At 37.3% G+C, this 18,733-nt stretch overlaps 1 protein-coding gene across 4 annotated transcripts in view; it reads left to right on the top strand.

Annotated features, from left to right (window-relative positions):
* EXOC2 (exocyst complex component 2) overlaps positions 1-18,733 on the top strand; it is a 279,473-nt gene that overhangs the window by 202,387 nt on the left and 58,353 nt on the right. For all 4 annotated transcript variants that reach the window (XM_027603387.2, XM_027603388.2, XM_027603385.2 and 1 more), the window contains one exon: positions 1,286-1,427. In XM_027603387.2, the coding sequence (XP_027459188.1) occupies positions 1,286-1,427 (142 nt within the window). The remainder of the gene's footprint in view (positions 1-1,285; positions 1,428-18,733) is intronic.

The following is an 18,733-nucleotide window of genomic DNA, read 5'->3' as shown; positions in this document are numbered from 1 at the left end:
TGAATATTATTTCAGTGACTTTAAGTTCCAGTGCTGCATCTGAGAAATCTGATGTCAGACTGATTCTTCTTTGTAATTCATTTTTTTATTTTTTTTATTTTTTTTTAAAGATTTTATTTATTTATTTGAGAGAGAGAATGAGATAGAGATAGAGAGCACGAGAGGGGAGAGGGTCAGAGGGAGAAGCAGACTCCCCGCTGAGCAGGGAGCCCGATGCGGGACTCGATCCCGGGACTCCAGGATCATGACCTGAGCCGAAGGCAGTCGCTCAACCGACTGAGCCACCCAGGCGCCCTGTAATTCACTTTTTTTAAACTGGAAGCTTAAAAATTTTCTCTCTCTCTTTTTTAATTATTTAGAAATTAGGCACTTTAACAGTTTTTGCAGTGTCTCATAAATCTAGCCTAGAACTCAGCAAACCTGTTCAAATTGCAAAGTCAGTCTTTAGATCCAGAAATTTTATTCCTATTCTGTTGCTTGTTTAATTATTATCTCTTCTGTGGCAGTTCATATTCTTCTACTTGAATTTCTGTTTCCTTTCATATAAGAGTTCCTGGATCTATCTTCTAAGTCTCTTCCTTCATAATTTACACTTCTTTACATTTTTACTATGTCTTGAAGTACTTACTACACTTAATTTCAGTCTCTGTAGTGACCATTGATTCCTCCAATTAAACTACTCAGTTAGCTTTGAAAATCATGTGTGTTCTCTCCATGAAGTCTTGGTTTGTATTGTACACTAGTCTCCTTAGAGGTTTTCATTGTTTTTCTAAGTTCAAGTTGCTTGTCTTTTCTACAGCTGAATTTCACTGCATGACATATATTCTTGTTTATAGATCCTAGACTATATGGTATAGAAGCAGACACATCACCAGTAGTCCACTGCAGAGGCCCCTGTGCTCACACTCTTTATTCCCAAATTTAGGACTCTGCCCAACTACGCTGCAACTTCTTGGCCTCTTGAGTGCCAGTGAGACCAGGCATAGACTTGTAGGACTGAGGCTACCTTCCTCATCCTGTTCTACTTCCATTACCAGCAGGAACTCACGGTTCATGTGGGCTGAGCTTTCTATGTGTTGTCCATACATGGGGATTAATTCCTATTAAATACACCGTTTTAAGAGAATGGTCTTCATTACTGAAAAATAAATAAAATAAAAATCATTTTTTTCTGTAGGAAAATTGATAGGTACTTTTAAAATATGCTGAAGTATTTATATTATTTTACTTTTTCCCTCATGCGCAAATAAAAAACTCATAGTTATTCTTTATTATGTGTTTATAGGTTAGCATGGCCTCATTGAAAGAATTAGACCAAAGACTCTTTGAAAATTACATTGAGTTGAAAGCAGATCCTATCGTGGGCTCCTTGGAACCTGGAATTTATGCAGGCTATTTTGATTGGAAAGACTGCCTGCCTCCAACAGGTAAATGGTTTCAAGTTACTGAAGTTCTCTAAAAGTAGTCCAGTGCATCTGGAGTAATAAATATGGATTTTATCAATTAGTGTATTCTTAAAATCCTTTTTTTAATTCATATTTTTCCCATTAGTTTGATTTTAACTTTTTACTGGCTTAAACCCATTTTTGATAGTTTGGAATTTAGTGTACCTTTGATTATTCATACTTAAGGCTTAAAATTATTCTTAAATTCCCGAAAATAATTAGTTATATCTTAAAATATTTGATTATTTTAGTAATGCATATCTGCTTCCCAGGATATGTCTTTATTGCATAGATAGAATAGACTATGAGTGACAGTTTTATACAATGACTTTGTGACTGTCATCAAAAAATTTACATAAGAAATTTGGTCACTTCTGTATAAGACCTAATTATTAATGCTGACAAGGTGAAGGATAGAAGAAAAATGTGTAGGAGTATGATTATTACAGTAAATTAGCAAAGAAAATTGAACCACAGAAGGATGACCGACACAGTTCCAGTATTATCTCGTGACATCAAATGAAAGTCACTTAAATTACTTCATAATATATATTTTAAAAACTATTGCTTGCTGAATCAAATAAACTTTTTGATGGATCAGATAGTTATTCATTTGTATGAAATAGTGTGGAATACATAGAACCAAGGTCCCTAGTAACATTTTTATCTAGAAGTAGTCTTACATAGAAATGGTCATGTTTGTATTAGAAATAAATTCTTTTTTTTTTTTTAAGATTTTCATTTATTTGACAGAGAGAAAAACAGCCAGAGAGGGAACACAAGCAGGGGGAGTGGGTAGAGGGAGAAGCAGGCTTACCACAGAGCAGGGAGCCCAATGTGGCGCTCGATCCCAGGACTCTGGGATCATAACCTGAGCTGAAGGCAGACGCTTAATGACTGAGCCACCCAGGCGCCCCTAGACATAGATTCTTTTGGGATGTATATGTAGATGTACAGTGAATTGTTAACAGGCTTGAGTTAATCTTCACTGTTTTACCTAATTGCTTTAAATACTTTTTTTTAATTGTGTAATGCTTTTATTAGATGGTGATAAAATTGTTTAATCTTTAAACACCTTTGGGTTTTTATTGTGTAGTGTTCACTTTAGGTGAACAATATAGTGATGCCATAAATCAAAACTAAAAACCAGAATCATGAAATTAAAGTTATTTTATGTGACCACAGGTATTTTATTTTCTGAAATCATAGCCATTATAGTCATCTGAGGCTTTCTACCTACATGTGGCCATAATTAATCTTTTTTCCTTAAATTCTGTTACTTTCCTATATACATACTTACCGTGTCCAAACTGGGTTATAGTTCATATTCCAAATATATCCTTTTAAAGTTTCAGTCAGATCCTATTTGTATCTTAAGATCCTTGCAATATCTTCCTATTAAACTTAAGTAAAATGTGCAATGCCATGCAGGGTAGGCTCCGGCCTGGTGCCCTGGCACTTTGCCCGCCACTCACGAGTACACCCCATGGCCTCTCTCCAGCTACACTTTAGCACAATGAGCCTTTTTCTTGCGCATACTTTCTAAGTTCTTCCACCTTACCTCTTCAAGCCTGTTTTTTCCTTTGCTTAGGCAGTAATTCTCCTTTATCTTCATAGGACTGACTCCCTTTTGTCATTTAGGTCTTAAACTTAAATATCACCATACCAGCCACCAACCTGAAGAAATGACATGGCCAATGGACAATTGGCATGATGTTTTAAATTTTAACCTGTGAAAAGTACTCATTTTATTTGTAAAGTAATTACTTACAAGAGAGAATGCTATACATGTGGTTCTAGCCTGGCCTTTATACTGGTTGAACTTATTAAAGCTAAATCCATGAGGGTATAGTTAGTGACTTGATTACCTCTTTAAGTGAACAAACATGACATTTAACAATAAATTATCATTCTCAAGATCAGTCCATAGCATCTGGAGCTTTTGATCTATAATCCCTTTTTCAAAACTCTTGGGCCCAGATGACTTTTGGAATTTCAGTATTTTTGGATTTTAGAAAGATATATGGCCATATATGGCATGTGCCATATATTATGTTATATTCCCAGCAAGGATTTCTGCAGGGAAATATGAATTCTTAGACTAGGAGTGATAATCAGTATCCTTAATCAGGTCAGGTGAGAAAATGCCACCAGAAGAGTTCATCACAAATTTGCAAATTCATGAACAGAAAATTTTGCCTCTTTGAATTCTGTATCATCAATATCTAAACTACTGCTTGGACGTAATGCCTGCTCAGTAAATACTTGTTCAGTAACTGCACCAATGACCCCTTTATAGCTCCCACAGGTGCCTCTGCTAGTGTCTTCGCTGCCCGGTCATCACTTCCCTGGCTGGCCTGCTCATGCTTCAGGGCCCATCTCTGAAAGGGGTGCTTTGTCTGCCAAGTCTTCCTCCCATCAACCCTGACAGGATTGGTTGTTTTGTTTTTTTTTTCCTGAATCCCATTACACCTTTTAACCTCTCTTATAATTCTTAAGTACATATACATAATATTACATATTTTTTGTTACCTGTCTTTTATTGCCCCATTTTGGGAGCATTTTTAAACAAAGATGTGTGGAGATTTCTTTTCACATTCATAGACTTCAATTATTTATTTTTATAGAGCAGTGACTGGAAGTTTCAGAATTCCAAAGGATAGATATCAAAAGGGTTTTTCTTTTTATTTTTTTTAAAGATTTTATTTATTTGAGAGACAGAGACAGTGACAGAGATAGAGCACAGGTGGGGAGGAGAGGGAGAAGCAGGAGCCTGACGTGGGGCTCAATTCCAGGACCCTGGGATCATGACCTGATCTGAAAGCAGCCGCTTAACTGAGCCATCCAGGTGCTCCTCAGAAGGGTTTTTCAATAAAATCTCTTTATTTTCTACTCAAGGTAATAATGCACAATACTCCAGTATTGCCCCTACTGTTCTTAGACCAGTGCTGGTGAACTAAATGTCACTGCCCTATCCTTTCTCCCCAGTCATAGAAGAACTAGACAGAAAGAGCTGAGCTCTCTGGACCAGCCTGATTCCTGCTTCTCCCTTGACTGGCCTGCCTCCACCCTCTGTCTAAAATGGCTGAGAGGGATGGCATCCAGTGACCACTACTCCTTATTTGGGGCCCTTCCCCTTGTGTATATGTATAAAATTATACATATACACATGTATATGGGAAAAGAAAAGCCTTAGTTTTGCTGTACATATACACATGTATGTGGGAAAAGAAAAGCCTTAGTTTTGCTGTACCAAGCTTTGGTGGAAATAATTTAGCAATCCCAGATATTCAGAAATAAAGGAGTTGTTAACGTGGCAGACCATGCAGGTGCAAACACATACATACACCACACATATGCACACATTTATGTACACCCTAAGTTTTAAGTGTCTTATAGACAGATGGTTTCAGTTATTTGTGTCCTCATAACTTCTGACTCAGTGCCTTGCATATAATTATCACTTACTACTTGTGGTTCTCATTTTCTAGATTTCAACCATCTTAAGATAGCTAAATTATTTATAATCTCTTGAGAGTTTGGGGGTAAGGCTAAAACATTAGGCGCTAAACCAGCAGTGTGGTCACTGTAACTCTAAATCACAATCCCCACAGTAACTCCCCATCACTCTTCTCTTTGCAACCCAGCTCTTAAAAAGTTGTCTTCCCTCAAAGATTCCATGCTAGGTAGCTCTGTGTTATTGTGTCACTTGATCTCTCATCCTGAGAAGTCTGCTGTCACCCCCCCATTGAGACTATTCTCACTGAAGCCACTTCTGATGCTACACATTTGACCCTTGAACAACATGGGTTTGAACTGTGCAGTTCCACTTATATGTGGATTTTGTTAATACAGCACAGCACTGTAAATGTATTTCCTTTTCCTTATTTCCTTAATAACATTTTCTTTTCTCTAGGTTACTTTATTGCAAGAATACAGTATATAATACATAGAACATGCAAAATATGTGTTAATCGACTGTCTGTTATTGGTAAGGCTTCTGGTCAGCAGTAGGCTATTAGTAGTTAACTTTTGGGGGAGTCAGAGTTACATGTGGATTTGCAGTTGTGCAGGGGTCAGCACCCCAATCCCCACATTGTTCAAGGGTCAGCTGTAGTTGGGAATCTGTGATGCATTCACTCCATTTTATATTCCATGTTTCTGTAGTACTTCCATTGTTGAACCCTCTTCCTGAGACTTTCTGTGGCATCTCTGATCCCACTACTCTTTGGTAGCCCTTGGTTTCCTTTGTGGATTGGCTTCTCTTCCTCTGCAAAGCCTTGCACTGCTGATAGCCCCAGGACTCTGTCTTTCTCTATTCTTGCCAGACTGTCTTCAGACTCTCTCTGAGCAATTTCGTTAGACTGAGTGGTGCCTCCAGCATCTACGTCTGCAGCCTAATCTCTCTACTCTGAGCTCAAGGTCTTTTTATCAACCTTCCTAGTAGACATCTCCATTGGAACATTCCAGAGACCTCTTCAGCTTACCAAGTCCGAAAGCAAGCTCATCACTTCCACTTTCTCATCATCTCTAGATCAGCGCTTTCTGCTGCTGGACCTCTTAACAGTGGGAAGAGGTGAAGACATCAACCAAGGCCCTCCTTCCCCTCCAGCAAACAGTTAGTTGCAGGTCCCCTCTTTTCCATTTCTGAGTTCTGCCCTTCATCATTTTTCATTGTTTCTTCTCAGAATACCTGAGGGTTCTCTTCTTGGTCCCAGCACCCAGTGTTGCCTGTTTCAAGTTCACCTCTAACTTTTTGAAAAACTCAACTTTCTAAAATATAAATGGGATCTGTCACTCCTCTGCTTAAAACCCTTCTGGAGGGGCGCCTGGGTGGCTCAGTCGTTCAGCATCTGCCTTCGGCTCAGGTCATGATCCCAGGGTTCTGGGATCGAGCCCTGCATAGGGCTCCCTGCTCAGCGGGGAGCCTCCTTCTCCGTTTCGTACTCCCTCTGCTTGTGTTCCCTCTCTCGCTGTGTTTCTCTCTGTCAAATAAATAAAATCTTAAAAAAAAAAAAAAAAACCCTTCTGGATGGCCCATTCTCCCTCTGGCTAAAACCTAAAATTCCTAGGCATTGCTAATACTTCACTTGGCTTACGGTGGCTATCTGTTACCTGCTTCACACTCCTTCCCTGTACCTCTCAGGCGTCCCTTCTCTAGGCAGCAGGCAGTCAGAGCCACTTCAGTCCTGACAGCCCCATGCCCGTTCTGCTCCTGCTCTTTCCTGATAATTAGGCACTGCCTCCTCTGGGAAGCTTTCTTTTCTGCCTCCTTGCACACCTCCAGGTTGGGTTGATCGTCCCCATCCCCCTGCTCCTGAAGCTGTTTTCTGTTCCTTGTAGCACTCTTATACATAGGAACTATCATCATCTGCTTGAGGCTGTTCTGTGCTGGGACGACTCAGCACAGTGGCGGATTTTTTCATATCTACACTCTCAGTGTTTAGCACAGTCTCAGCATAACAGAAGATGCTCTGTATATGTGACGTGAATGAAGACGGGTACTTTATTACTATACAGTTTTACTAAATGTGCAGGTCACTCCTTGGTTTGTTATCTTTCAAGTGTTTGCTATATGGTTTTTTTTTATTATGTTATATTAAACACCATACATTACACCATTAGTTTTTGATGTAGTGTTCCATGATTCATTGTTTGCAGATAACACCCAGTGCTCCATTCAATACGTGCCCTCTTTAATACCCATCACCAGGCTAACCCATCTCCCCACCCCCTCCCCTCTAGAACCCTCAGTTTCTTTCTCAGAGTCCATAGTCTCTCATGGTTCATCTCCCCCTCCGATTCCCCCCCTCCATTTTTCCCTTCCTACTATCTTTTTTTTAAACATATAATGTATTATTTGTTTCAGAGGTACAGATCTGTGATTCAACAGTCTTACACAATTCATAGTGCTTACCATAGCACATACCCTCCCCAATGTCTATCACCCGGCCACCCCATCCCTCCCACCCCACCACTCTGGCACCCTCAGTTTGTTTCCTGAGATTAAGAATTCCTCCTATCAGTGAGGTCATATGATACATGTCTTTCCCTGATTGACTTAATTTGCTCACCATAATACCCTCCAGGTCCAGCCACATCAGTGCAAATGGCAAGATTTCATTCCTTTTGATGGCTGCATAATATTCCATTGTGTGTGTGTGTGTGTGTGTGTGTGTGTATATATATATATATATATATATATATATATATATATATATATACACATACAACGTATCTTTTTCCATTCATCTGTTGATGGACATCTTGGCTCTTTCCACAGTTTGGCTATTGTGGACATTGCTGCTATAAACATCGGGTGCACGTACCCCTTCAGATCCCTACATTTGTATCTATGGGGTAAATACCCAGTAGTGCAATTGCTGGATCTTATCATAGCTCTATTTTCAACTTTTTGAGAAACCTCCATACTGTTCTCCACAGTGGCTGCACCAGCTTGCATTCCCACCAACAGTGTAAGAGGGTTCCCCTTTCTCCGCATCCCTGCCAACATCTGTCGTTTCCTGACTTGTTAATTTTAGCCATTCTGACTGGTGTGAGGTGGTATCTCATTGAGGTTTTGATTTGGATTTCCCTGATGCCGAGCGATGTTGAGCACTTTTTCATGTGTCTGTTGGCCATTTGGATGTCTTCTTTGGAAAAATGTCTGTTCATGTCTTCTGCCCATTTCTTGATTGGATTATTGGTAATTTGGGTGTTGAGTGTGATAAGTTCTTTATACATTTTGGATACTAGCCCTTTATCTGATATGTCATTTGCAAATATCTTCTCCCATTCTGTCGGTTGTCTTTTGGTTTTGTTTTCTGTTTCCTTTACTGTGCAAAAGGTTTTTATCTTGATGAAGTACCAATAGTTCATGTTTGCCCTTGCTTCCAAAGGCCTTTGGCGATGTTTCTAGAAAGAAGTTGCTGCAGATGAGGTCGAAGAGGTTTCTGCCTATGTTCTCCTTTAGGGTTTTGATGGACTCCTGTCTCACATTTAGGTCTTTCAACCATTTTGAGTCTGTTTTTGTGTGTGGTGTAAGGAAATGGTCCAGTTTCATTCTTCTGCATGTGGCTGTCCAATTTTCCCAACACCATTTGTTGAAGAGACATTGGACATTCTTTCCTTCTTTGTCGAAGATTAGTTGACCATAGAGTTGAGGGTCCATTTCTGGGCTCTCCATTCTGTTCCATTGATCGATGTGTCTGTTTTTGTGCCAGTACCATACTGTCTTGATGATGACAGCTTTGTAATAGAGCTTGAAGTCTGGAATTGTGATGCCACCAGCTTTGCTTTTCTTTTTCAACATTCCTCTGGCTATTTGGGGTCTTTTCTGGTTCCATACAAATTTTAGGATTATTTGCTCCATTTCTTTGAAAAAAGTTTATGGTATTTTGATAGGGATTGCATTGAATGTGTAGATTGCTTTAGGTAGCATTGACATCTTCACAATATTTGTTCTTCCAATCCATGAGCATGGAACGTTTTTCCATTTCTTTGTGTCTTCCTCAATTTCTTTCCTGAGTATTTTATAGTTTTTGGAGTACGGATCCTTTACCTCTTTGGTTAGATTTATTCCTAGGAATCTTATGGTTTTGGGTACAATTGTAAATGGGATCGACTCCTTAATTTCTCTCTCTTCCGTCTTGGTGTTGGTGTATAGGAATGCCACTGATTTCTGTGCATTTTATATCTTGCCTTTACTGAATTCCTGTATGAGTTCTAGCAGTTTTGGGGTGGAGTCTTTTGGGTTTTCCACATAAAGTATCATATCATCTGCAAAGAGTGAGAGTTTGACTTCTCTTTGCCGATTCGGATGCCTTTTACTTCTTTTTGTTGTCTGATTGCTGTGACTAGGACTTCTAGTACTCTGTTGAATAGCTGTGGTGATAGTGGACATCCCTGCCGTGTTCCTGACCTTAGGGGGAGAGCTCTCAGCTTTTCCCCATTGAGAATGATATTCACTGTGGGTTTTTCATAGATGGCTTTTATGATATTGAGGTATCTACCCTCTATCCCTATACTCTGAAGAGTTTTGATCAAGAAAGGATGCTGTACTTTATCAAATGCTTTTTCTGCATCTATTGAGAGGATCATATGGTTCTTGTTCTTTCTTTTATTAATGTATCACATTGATTGATTGCAGATGTTGAACCACTCTTGCAGCCCAGGGGTAAATCCCACTTGGTCGTGGTGAATAATCCTTTTAATGTACTGTTGGAACCTATTGGCTAGTATTTGGGTGAGAATTTTTGCATCCATGTTCATCAAGGATATTGATCTGTAATTCTCCTTTTTGATGGGGTCTTTGTCTGGTTTGGGAATCAAGGTAATGGTGGCCTCATAAAATGAGTTTGGAAGTTTTCCTTGCATTTCTATTTTTTGGAACAGTTTCAGAAGAATAGGTATTAATTCTACTTTAAATGTTTGGTAGAATCCCCCTGGGAAGCTATCTGGCCCTGGGCTTTTGTTTGTTCGCAGATTTTTGATGGCTGCTTCAATTTCCTTAGTGGTTATAGCTCTGTTCAGGTTTTCTATTTCTTCCTGGTTCAATTTTGGTAGTTGATACATCTCTTGGAATGCCTCCATTTCTTCCAGATTATCTAATTTGCTGGCCTATAGTTGCTCATAATATGTTCTTATTATTGTTTGTATTTCTTTGGTGTTGGTTGTGATTTCTCCTCTTTCATTCATGACTTTATTTATTTGGGTCATTTCTCTTTTGTTTTTCGTAAGTCTGGCTGGGGCTTATCAATCTTGTTAATTCTTTCAAAGAACCAGCTCCCAGTTTCATTGATCTGTTCTACCATTCTTTAGGTTTCTATTTCATTGATTTCTGCTCTGATCTTTATTATTTCTCTTCTCCTGCTGGGTTTAGGCTTTATTTGCTGTTCTTTCTCCAGCTCCTCTGGGTGTACGGTTAGGTTGTGTATTTCAGACCTTTCTTGTTTCTTGAGAAAGGCTTGTATTGCTATATACTTTCCTCTTAGGACTACCATTGCTGCATCCCAGAGTTTTTGAACAGTTGTGTTTTCATTTTCATTTGTTTCCATGAATTTTTTTAATTCTTCTTTAATTTCCTGGTTGACCCATTCATTCTTTAGTAGGATGCTCTTTAGCCTCCATACATTTGAGTTCTTTCCGACTTTCCTCTTGTGATTGAGTTCTAGTTTAAAAGCCCTGTCATCTGAAAATATGCAGGGAATGATCCCAATCTTTTGGTACCGGTTGAGACTTGATTTGTGACCTAGGATGTGATCTGTTCTGGAGAATGTTCCATGGGCACTAGAGAAGAATGTGTTTTGGGGATGGAATGTTCTGAATATGTCCGTGAAGTGCATTTGGTCCAGTGTGTCATTTAAAATCCTTATTTCCTTGTTGATCTTTTGCTTAGATGATCTGTCCATTTCAGTGAGGGGGGTGTTAAAGTCCCCCACTATTATTGTATTGTTGTCAATGTGTTTCCTTGCTTTTGTTATTAATTGCCTTATATAATTGGCTGCTCCCGTATTAGGGGCATAGATATTTACAATTGTTAGCTCTCCTTGTTGGATAGACCCTTTAAGTAGGATATAGTGTCCTTCCTCATCTCTTATGATAGTCTTTGGTTTAAAATCTAATTTTTCCAATATAAGGATTGCCACCCCAGCTTTCTTTTGGTGTCCATTAGCATGGTAAATGGTTTTCCACCCCCTCACTTTCAATCTGGAGTTGTCTTTGGGTGTAAAATGTGTCTCTTGCAGACATCACATCGATGGGCCTTGTTTTTTATCCAATCTGATAGTCTGTGTCTTTTGATTGGGGCATTTAGCCCATTTACATTCAGGGTAACTTTTGAAAGATAAGAATTTAGTGCCATTGTATTGCCTGTAGGGTGACTGTTACTGTATATTGTCTGTGTTTCTTTCTGGTCTTCGTTACTTTTAGGCTCTCTCTTTGCTTAGAGGACCCCTTTCAATATTTCTTGTAGGGCTGGTTTCGTGTTTGCAAATTCCTTTAGTTTTTGTTTGTCCTGGAAGCTTTTTATCTCTCCTATTTTCAATGACAGCCTAGCTGGAAATAGTATTTTTGGCTGCATATTTTTCTCGTTTAGTGCTCTGAAGATATCATGCCAGTCCTTTCTGGCCTGCCAGGTCTCTGTGGATAGGTCTGTTGCCAGTCAAATGTTTCTACCATTGTAGGTTACAGATCTCTTCTCCTGAGCTGCTTTCAGGATTTTCTCTTTGTCTCTGAGACTCGTAAGTTTTACTATTAGATGTCGGGGTGTTGACCTATTTTTATTAATTTTGAGAGGGGTTCTCTGTGCCTCCTGGATTTTGATGCCTGTTTCTTTCCCCAAATTAGGGAAGTTCTCTGCTATAATTTGCTCGAATATACCTTCTGCCCCTCTCTCTCTCTTTCTTCTTCTTCTGGGATCCCAATTATTCTAATGTTGTTTCATCTATGGTATCACTTATCTCTCGAATTCTGCCCTCGTGATCCAGTAGTTGTTTATCTCTCTTTTTCTCAGCTTTCTCAGCTTTTCTCTTTATTTTCCATCATTTGGTCTTCTATATCACTAATTCCATCTTCTGCCTCATTTGTCCTAGCAGGTAAAGCCTCCATTTTTTATTGCACCTCATTAATAGCCTTTTTGATTTCGACTTGGTTAGATTTTAGTTCATTTCTCCAGAAAGAGTTTTTCTCACATTTTCCATGCTTTATTCAAGCCCAGCTAGTATCGTTATAATCATAATTCTGAACTTTAGTTCTGACATCTTACTAATGTCTCCGTATTTTTAGGTCCCTGGCAGTCAATACTGCCTCTTGTTCTTTTTTTTTGAGGTGATTTTTTCCATATTGTCCATTTGTCCAGAGGAGACTAGATGAACGAGAGAACAAAATGTAAACAGGGTAACAACGACCCCAGAAAAATATATGCTAAACAAACCGGAAGAGACCTTCCAGAACGTGGTCACTTTTCTCTTCAGAGAGTTGCCGCTATTCTTTTCTTCGATCTCCTGTTGAGTTTGTGGGTGTTCAGAATGGTTTGATCCCTATTTAGCTGAATTCCTGGGACCAGATGAAATTTAGGTCTCCTACTCATCCACCATCATGCTCCTCCCCCTGCTATATGGTTTTGTAGTGATTTTTCTTAATTTTCTTTTCATTAGGAGGCTCTATCATATAATCTAGTTTCCATTATTATTCTTATTCACTTTTTTAAGGTGGTACACGTAGATACTGATATTTGTTGAATTGAATTAAAGTAAGCCTTTTGGCATTAATTTTCTTATGTGAAGATAAGATGCTAGCTTTATGCACTCCCTACATTTTGAACAATTTTATTTGAGTTATAATGTTGAGTATAAAGTGTATGCAACATATCACCAGTTCTGTATGACATTGCCTTGTTTAAATGAATTTAGCTAAATGTAATATTTTCTCCAATGATTAGCATTTATTGGACATAATTGTTAGCACTGACATTATTCTTAAATAATTTGGTTTATGTTCAAGGTTATAAAATCACTTGTGGTGTTTCTGTGAGAATAGGAAAAACCATATGTAACCACTCGATGTTTCCTGCATGTTCAGTGATTACTGCAACAAGACTTGGTCACTAAGGTTCAGTGTCCACATACAGTTGCTCATATCTATCTCCATTGAAACTCTAGTTCTTAATGTGAGAAACATAACTTACTTGTGAGTGATTGCAGAGGAAAGCTGTCTTTCCACCTCCTTCCCCAACGCCAGACTTGGAGCTTCTCCTAATAAGCAGGTGCCTTTAGCATGCTGAAGACCAGAAATAGCAATCACAGAATTCCTGATGAGGTAGGATGCAGGTCTTTCTCTTCAGCTCACCCCTTTAAGGGGTGTCTTTGGAAAAGAGTAATTCAGGGAGTTTTCTCATCTCTAAAGGGGCACGGTCATATCAGTACTTCAGAGGCTGTGTTTTCTGGTCATTGTTTTTCCATGGTGGATCCTAGGACATGGCCTCAGTGAGGAGTCACAAGAGGGCAAGGAGTGTGGGAATGCCAGTGCCAGGTATTAGGGATTTTTGGTTTCTGCTTCATCTAATTAGGTGATTCAGTGATTCAGAGTTTCCAGGTCCTCCCTTTGTAATATTTATTTAAGTTACTCAGTTTCTTCTCTATTATCTTCATATTTTCTCAGCCATGAATTTGAACTAGTACAAGCCATTGATGTGAATAATAATGGTTTGTGGCCTCTGGATAATTTTTTAATAGAAAATTAAGATTCTCCTGGCCATGTGACATTAAATGATAAGGCTTTTTACCTCTTATTATTATTTTTTTAAAGAAAAACATCCTTTCAAGAACAGAGGGCACATGGCACTGCAATGTCAGCAATTTATTTACTCTTTCTCAGATTCCAAAAACACTTAGAAATCGTCAGTGTTCGTTTCACTTTTATGAACTGTTTTTAGTTATGTTCTTTGTGTAGTTTTGATTTCATGATCACTAACCGAACCTCAGTCTTGCATAGTCATATAGTGATTTTTAGTTTGTTTAAAGTTGACTTAAGTTGAGACCTCATGTAAAGTGAACAACCAAAATAGTTTGACTATTAATCTTCCAAAATAATTTCAATTAACAACTTTAGTATTATCTTTAGAGTTTTCATCTTGAAAAACTGAATTTTGCAAATCATATAGGTAACTGATTACTTATTACTGTAGTTAGCAATAAATTTAGTTTCCAATACTGTATGTAGTAATTTAAAAAAAAAAATCCAGTTGATTAATTTCATGATTCAAGAGGACATATCCGTTAGAGCCATAGCTACGCTTTTTATAACCTGACAGTTGGCTATTTAAATTGCTGTCACCTCTTTATTTGTGTATATGTCAGGAAAGATTATTCTGGTTAGTTCTGAGTCACCTAACTGATTGTTTAATTGTTCTAATATCCATAGTTATTAAGAGCTTTGAGTATTTGCATTTGATAAATTTTAGCTGAATTAGGAATATTATTGTTCTCCATTTGCAAAAATACACGTGGAAATTCACATCTTCAAAATAGATTAATAAGAAAAATTTTTTTTAAATTTTACTTAAATTTGATTTTAATGATTTTTTCTAAAAGGCATATTTATATATATTCCTTATACATACTTAACAAATGAATTTAAACAACCATTTTTATATACATAAAGTAATTGACTGATTTTTAATTATTAATTTCTATTGAAGTATAGTTGTCATATAATATATTAGTTTCAGGTGTACAACATAGTTATTCAGCAATTCTATACATTATGAAATGTTCACATAGTAAGTTTAGTTACCATCTACCACCAAAGTTATTAAAATATTATTGACTATATTCCCTATCCCATACTTTTCATCACTATGACATACTTATTTTATTACTGGAAGTTTGTACCTCTTAATCCCCTTCATCTATTTCAGCCATGCCCCCCACCCATATCCCCTTTGATAACCACCAGTTTGTTCTGGGTATTTATGAGTCTGTTTTTATTTGTTTTGTTTCTTAGATTGCACATGTAAGTGAAATAATATGATATTTGTTTTTTTCTGTCTGACCTGTTTCACTTAGCATAATACCCTTTAGGTTCATCCATGTTGTTGCAAATGGCAAGATCTTGTTCTTTTTATGTCTGAGTAATATTCCATTTTATCTATGTACGATATCTTCTTTATCCATTCATCTCTTGATGGACACTTAGGATACTTCCATATCTTGGCTATTGTAAATAATGCTTCAATAAACATAGGGGTGCATATATCTTTTCATGTTTTTGTTTCATGTTCAGTATTTTTGTTTTCTTCAGGTGAATACCCAGAAATGGAATTACTGGGTCATGGTGTATTTCTATGTTTAATATTTTGAGGAACCTTCATACGGTTTTTTGTAGTGGCTGTACCAATTTACGTTCCCGCTAACAGTGCACAAATGTTCCCTTTCTCCACATCCTCACCAGCACTTATTTCTTTTATTTTTGAACTACCCATTCTGACAGGTGTGAGGTGATACTCATTGTGGTTTTGATTTGCATTTCCCTGATGATAAGTGATGAACATCTTTTCATGTGTGTGTGTCTTGGCCATCTCTGTGGCTTCTTTGGAGAAATGTCTATTGAGGTCCTCTGCCCTTTTAATTGGATTATTTGTGGGTTTGTTTTTGTTTGTTTGTTTTTTGGTGTTGAGTGGAACGAGTTCTTTATATAGCTTGGATATAACCCTTTAATGGATGTTAACATTTGCAAGTATCTTCTCACATTCGGTAAGTTAGTTGCCTTTTCCTTTTGTTGATGGTTTCCTTTGTTGTAAAAAAGCTTTTTGGTTTGATGTAGTCCCAATTGTTTATTTTTGCTTTTGTTACCCTTCCCTGAGGAGACAGATGCAGAAAAATTCTGCTAAGGCTGATGTCCAAGAGGTTACTGCCTATGCTTTCTTTTAAAGATTTTATTTATTTATTTATTTATTTATTTATTTATTTATTTATTTATTTATTTATTTGAGAGAGAGAGCATGAGCAGGGGGCCAGAGGGAGAAGCAGGCTCCCCACTGAGCAGGGAGTCCAACATGGGGCTCAATCCCAGATTCTGGGATCATGACCTGAGCCAAAGGCAGACGCTTAACCAACTGAGCCACCCAGGAGCCCTCTGCTTATGTTTTCTTTTAGGAGTTTTATGGTTTCAGGTCTCACATTTAGGTCTTTAATCCATTTTTTTAAAGATTTATTTATTTGAGAGAGAGAGAGGAAGAGAGAGAGCATGCACAAGTGGAGAGGGAGAGAATCTCAAGTAGACTCCCTGCTGAGTGCGTGGAACCTGACATGGGGCTCAGTCCCATGACCCTGAGATCATGACCTGCACCAAAATCAAGAGGTGGACACTTAACTGACTGAGCCACCTAGGTACCCTGGCCTTTAATCCATTTTGAGTTTATTTTGTGTATGGTAGAAGAAAGTGATCCAGTTTCATTCTTGTGCATGCAATTGTCCAGTTTTCCCAAGACCATTTGTTGAAGAGACTGATATTTCTTTTTTGCATTGTATATTTTTGCCTCCTTTGTCATAGATTAAGAGACCATATAAGGATGGGTTTATTTCTGGTCTCTCTAAATTCTGTTCCCTTGATCTAGGTGGCTATTTCTGTGGCAGGACCATATTGTTTTGATTATTGTAGCTTTATAATGTATCTTGAAATCTGGGGTTGTGATATCTATAGCTTGTTCTTCTTTCTCAAGATGGCTTTGGCTATTTGGGGTCTTTTGTATGGAACATACAAATTTTAGGATTATTTGTTCTAGTTCTGTGAAAAATGCTATTGATATTTTGATAGGGATTACGTTGAGTCTGTAGCTTGCTTTGAATAGTATGGACGTTTTAACTCTTCTAATCCATGAGCGTTTCCATTTGTTTGTGTTGTCTTCAATTTCTTTCATCAGTGTTTTATAGTTTTCAGAGTACAGGTCTTTCACCTCCTTGTTAGGTTTATTCCTCCGTATTTTATTATTTTTGGTGCAATTATAAATGGGATTTTTAAAAAAGTTTCTGCCACTTTATTATTTGTGTGTAGAAGTGCCACAGATTTCTGTATATTAATTTTGTATTCTGCAACTTCACTGAATTCATTTCTAATTTTTTTTTTGGTGGAGTCTTGAGGGTTTTCTATGTTTAGTATCATGTCATCTGCAAATAGTGACAGTTTTACTTTTTCCTTAACAAAAGTTGTATGTCTTTTTTTTTCTTCTTGTGATTGCTGTAGCTAGGACTTAGTTCTATGTTGAGTAAAGGTGGTGAGCGTAGACATCCTTCTGTAATTCCTTATCTTAGAGGAAAAGTTTTCAGCTTTTTATCATGAGTGAGATATTAGCTATGGGTTTTTTTATATGTGGCCTTTTGATGTTGAGATATGTTCCCTCTAAACCCATTTTGCTGATTTTTCATCATGAACAGATGTAATTTTTGTTTGATAGTCTCTTACTGGTCTCATAGAATGAATTTGGAAGAATTCTTCCTTCATCATTTTTTGGGGAGAATAGTTTGAGTAGATTAGTAATTCTTCCAAAATTTGGTAGAATTCACCTATGACACCATCTAGTCCTAGACTTTTGCTTGCTGGGAGTTTTTGGATTACTGGTTCAGTTGCATTACAAGTAATCATTCTGTTCAAATTATTTATTTCTTCCTGATTCTGTCTTGGAAGATTTATGTTTCTAGGAAGTTATTTCTTTCTTGTAGATTGTTCATTTATTTCACTTGGAATTTTTTGTAGTAGTTTCTTATAATCCTTTGTATTTCTGTATGTCAGTTTTAATTTCTCTTTCTGATTTCATTTATTTGAGTCCTCTCTGTTTTCTTGATGAGACCCTGATAAGGGGTTCTCCATTTTGTTTATCTTTTTAAAGAACCTGCTCTTAGTTTCATTGATCTTTTCTATTCTTTTTTTTAGTCTTCATTTCGTATTTTCCACTCTGATCTTTATTATCACTCTTCTACTAAAATTAGGCTTCATTTGTTCTTTTGTTTTGTAATTCCTATAGTTGTAAGGTTAGATTGTTTATTTTGAAGTTTTTCTTGCTGTAAACGTCCTTCTTAGAACTACTTTTGCTGTGTCCCAAAGATTTAGAACCATTATGTTTTCATTTATCTTTACATACTATTTTTTTGTTTTCTCTTTGATTTATTCACTGACCCATGCTCTTTTAGTAGCATGTTGTGTTTGTGTTTTTACCATTTTTTTTTAATTGATTTCTACTTTCAGAGCATTATGGTCAAAAAAGATGCTTACTATGATTTCAATCTTCTTAAAATTATTGAGACTTGTTTTGTGGCTTAAACATGTGATTTATGCAGGAGAATGTCCCATGTGCATTTGGAGGGAATGTATATTCTGTTTTCGGATGAAATGTTCTGTATAAATCTAAGTCTGTCTGGTCTTACGTGTCGTTCAAAGCTGTTTCCTTATGATTTTCTGTCTGGTTGAGCTATCCATTGATGTAAATGAGGTATTAAAGTCCCTATTATTATTGTGTTACTGTGAGTTTCTCTCCTTATGTCTGTTAATACTTGCTTTATACATTTAGGTGCTCCTATGTTCAGTGCAGAGATGTTTACAATTGTTATATCCCTGTGTTGGATTGATAACCTATATCATTATATGATACCCTTCTTTATCTACTGTTCTCCTTTCTGTCCTTTTTTGTCTGATGTAAATATTGCTACCTCAGCTTTTTTTTTTTAATTGGCTACCATTTGCATGGAATATATTTTTTTCATCCCTTTACTTCCAGTCTGTATGTGTTTTTAGGT

This window comes from Zalophus californianus, chromosome 7, assembly GCF_009762305.2.
Source record: "Zalophus californianus isolate mZalCal1 chromosome 7, mZalCal1.pri.v2, whole genome shotgun sequence".
Lineage (NCBI taxonomy): Eukaryota > Metazoa > Chordata > Mammalia > Carnivora > Otariidae > Zalophus > Zalophus californianus.
The sequence above is the reverse complement of the archived record's forward strand: the minus strand, read 5'-3'. Positions and strand labels throughout refer to the sequence as shown.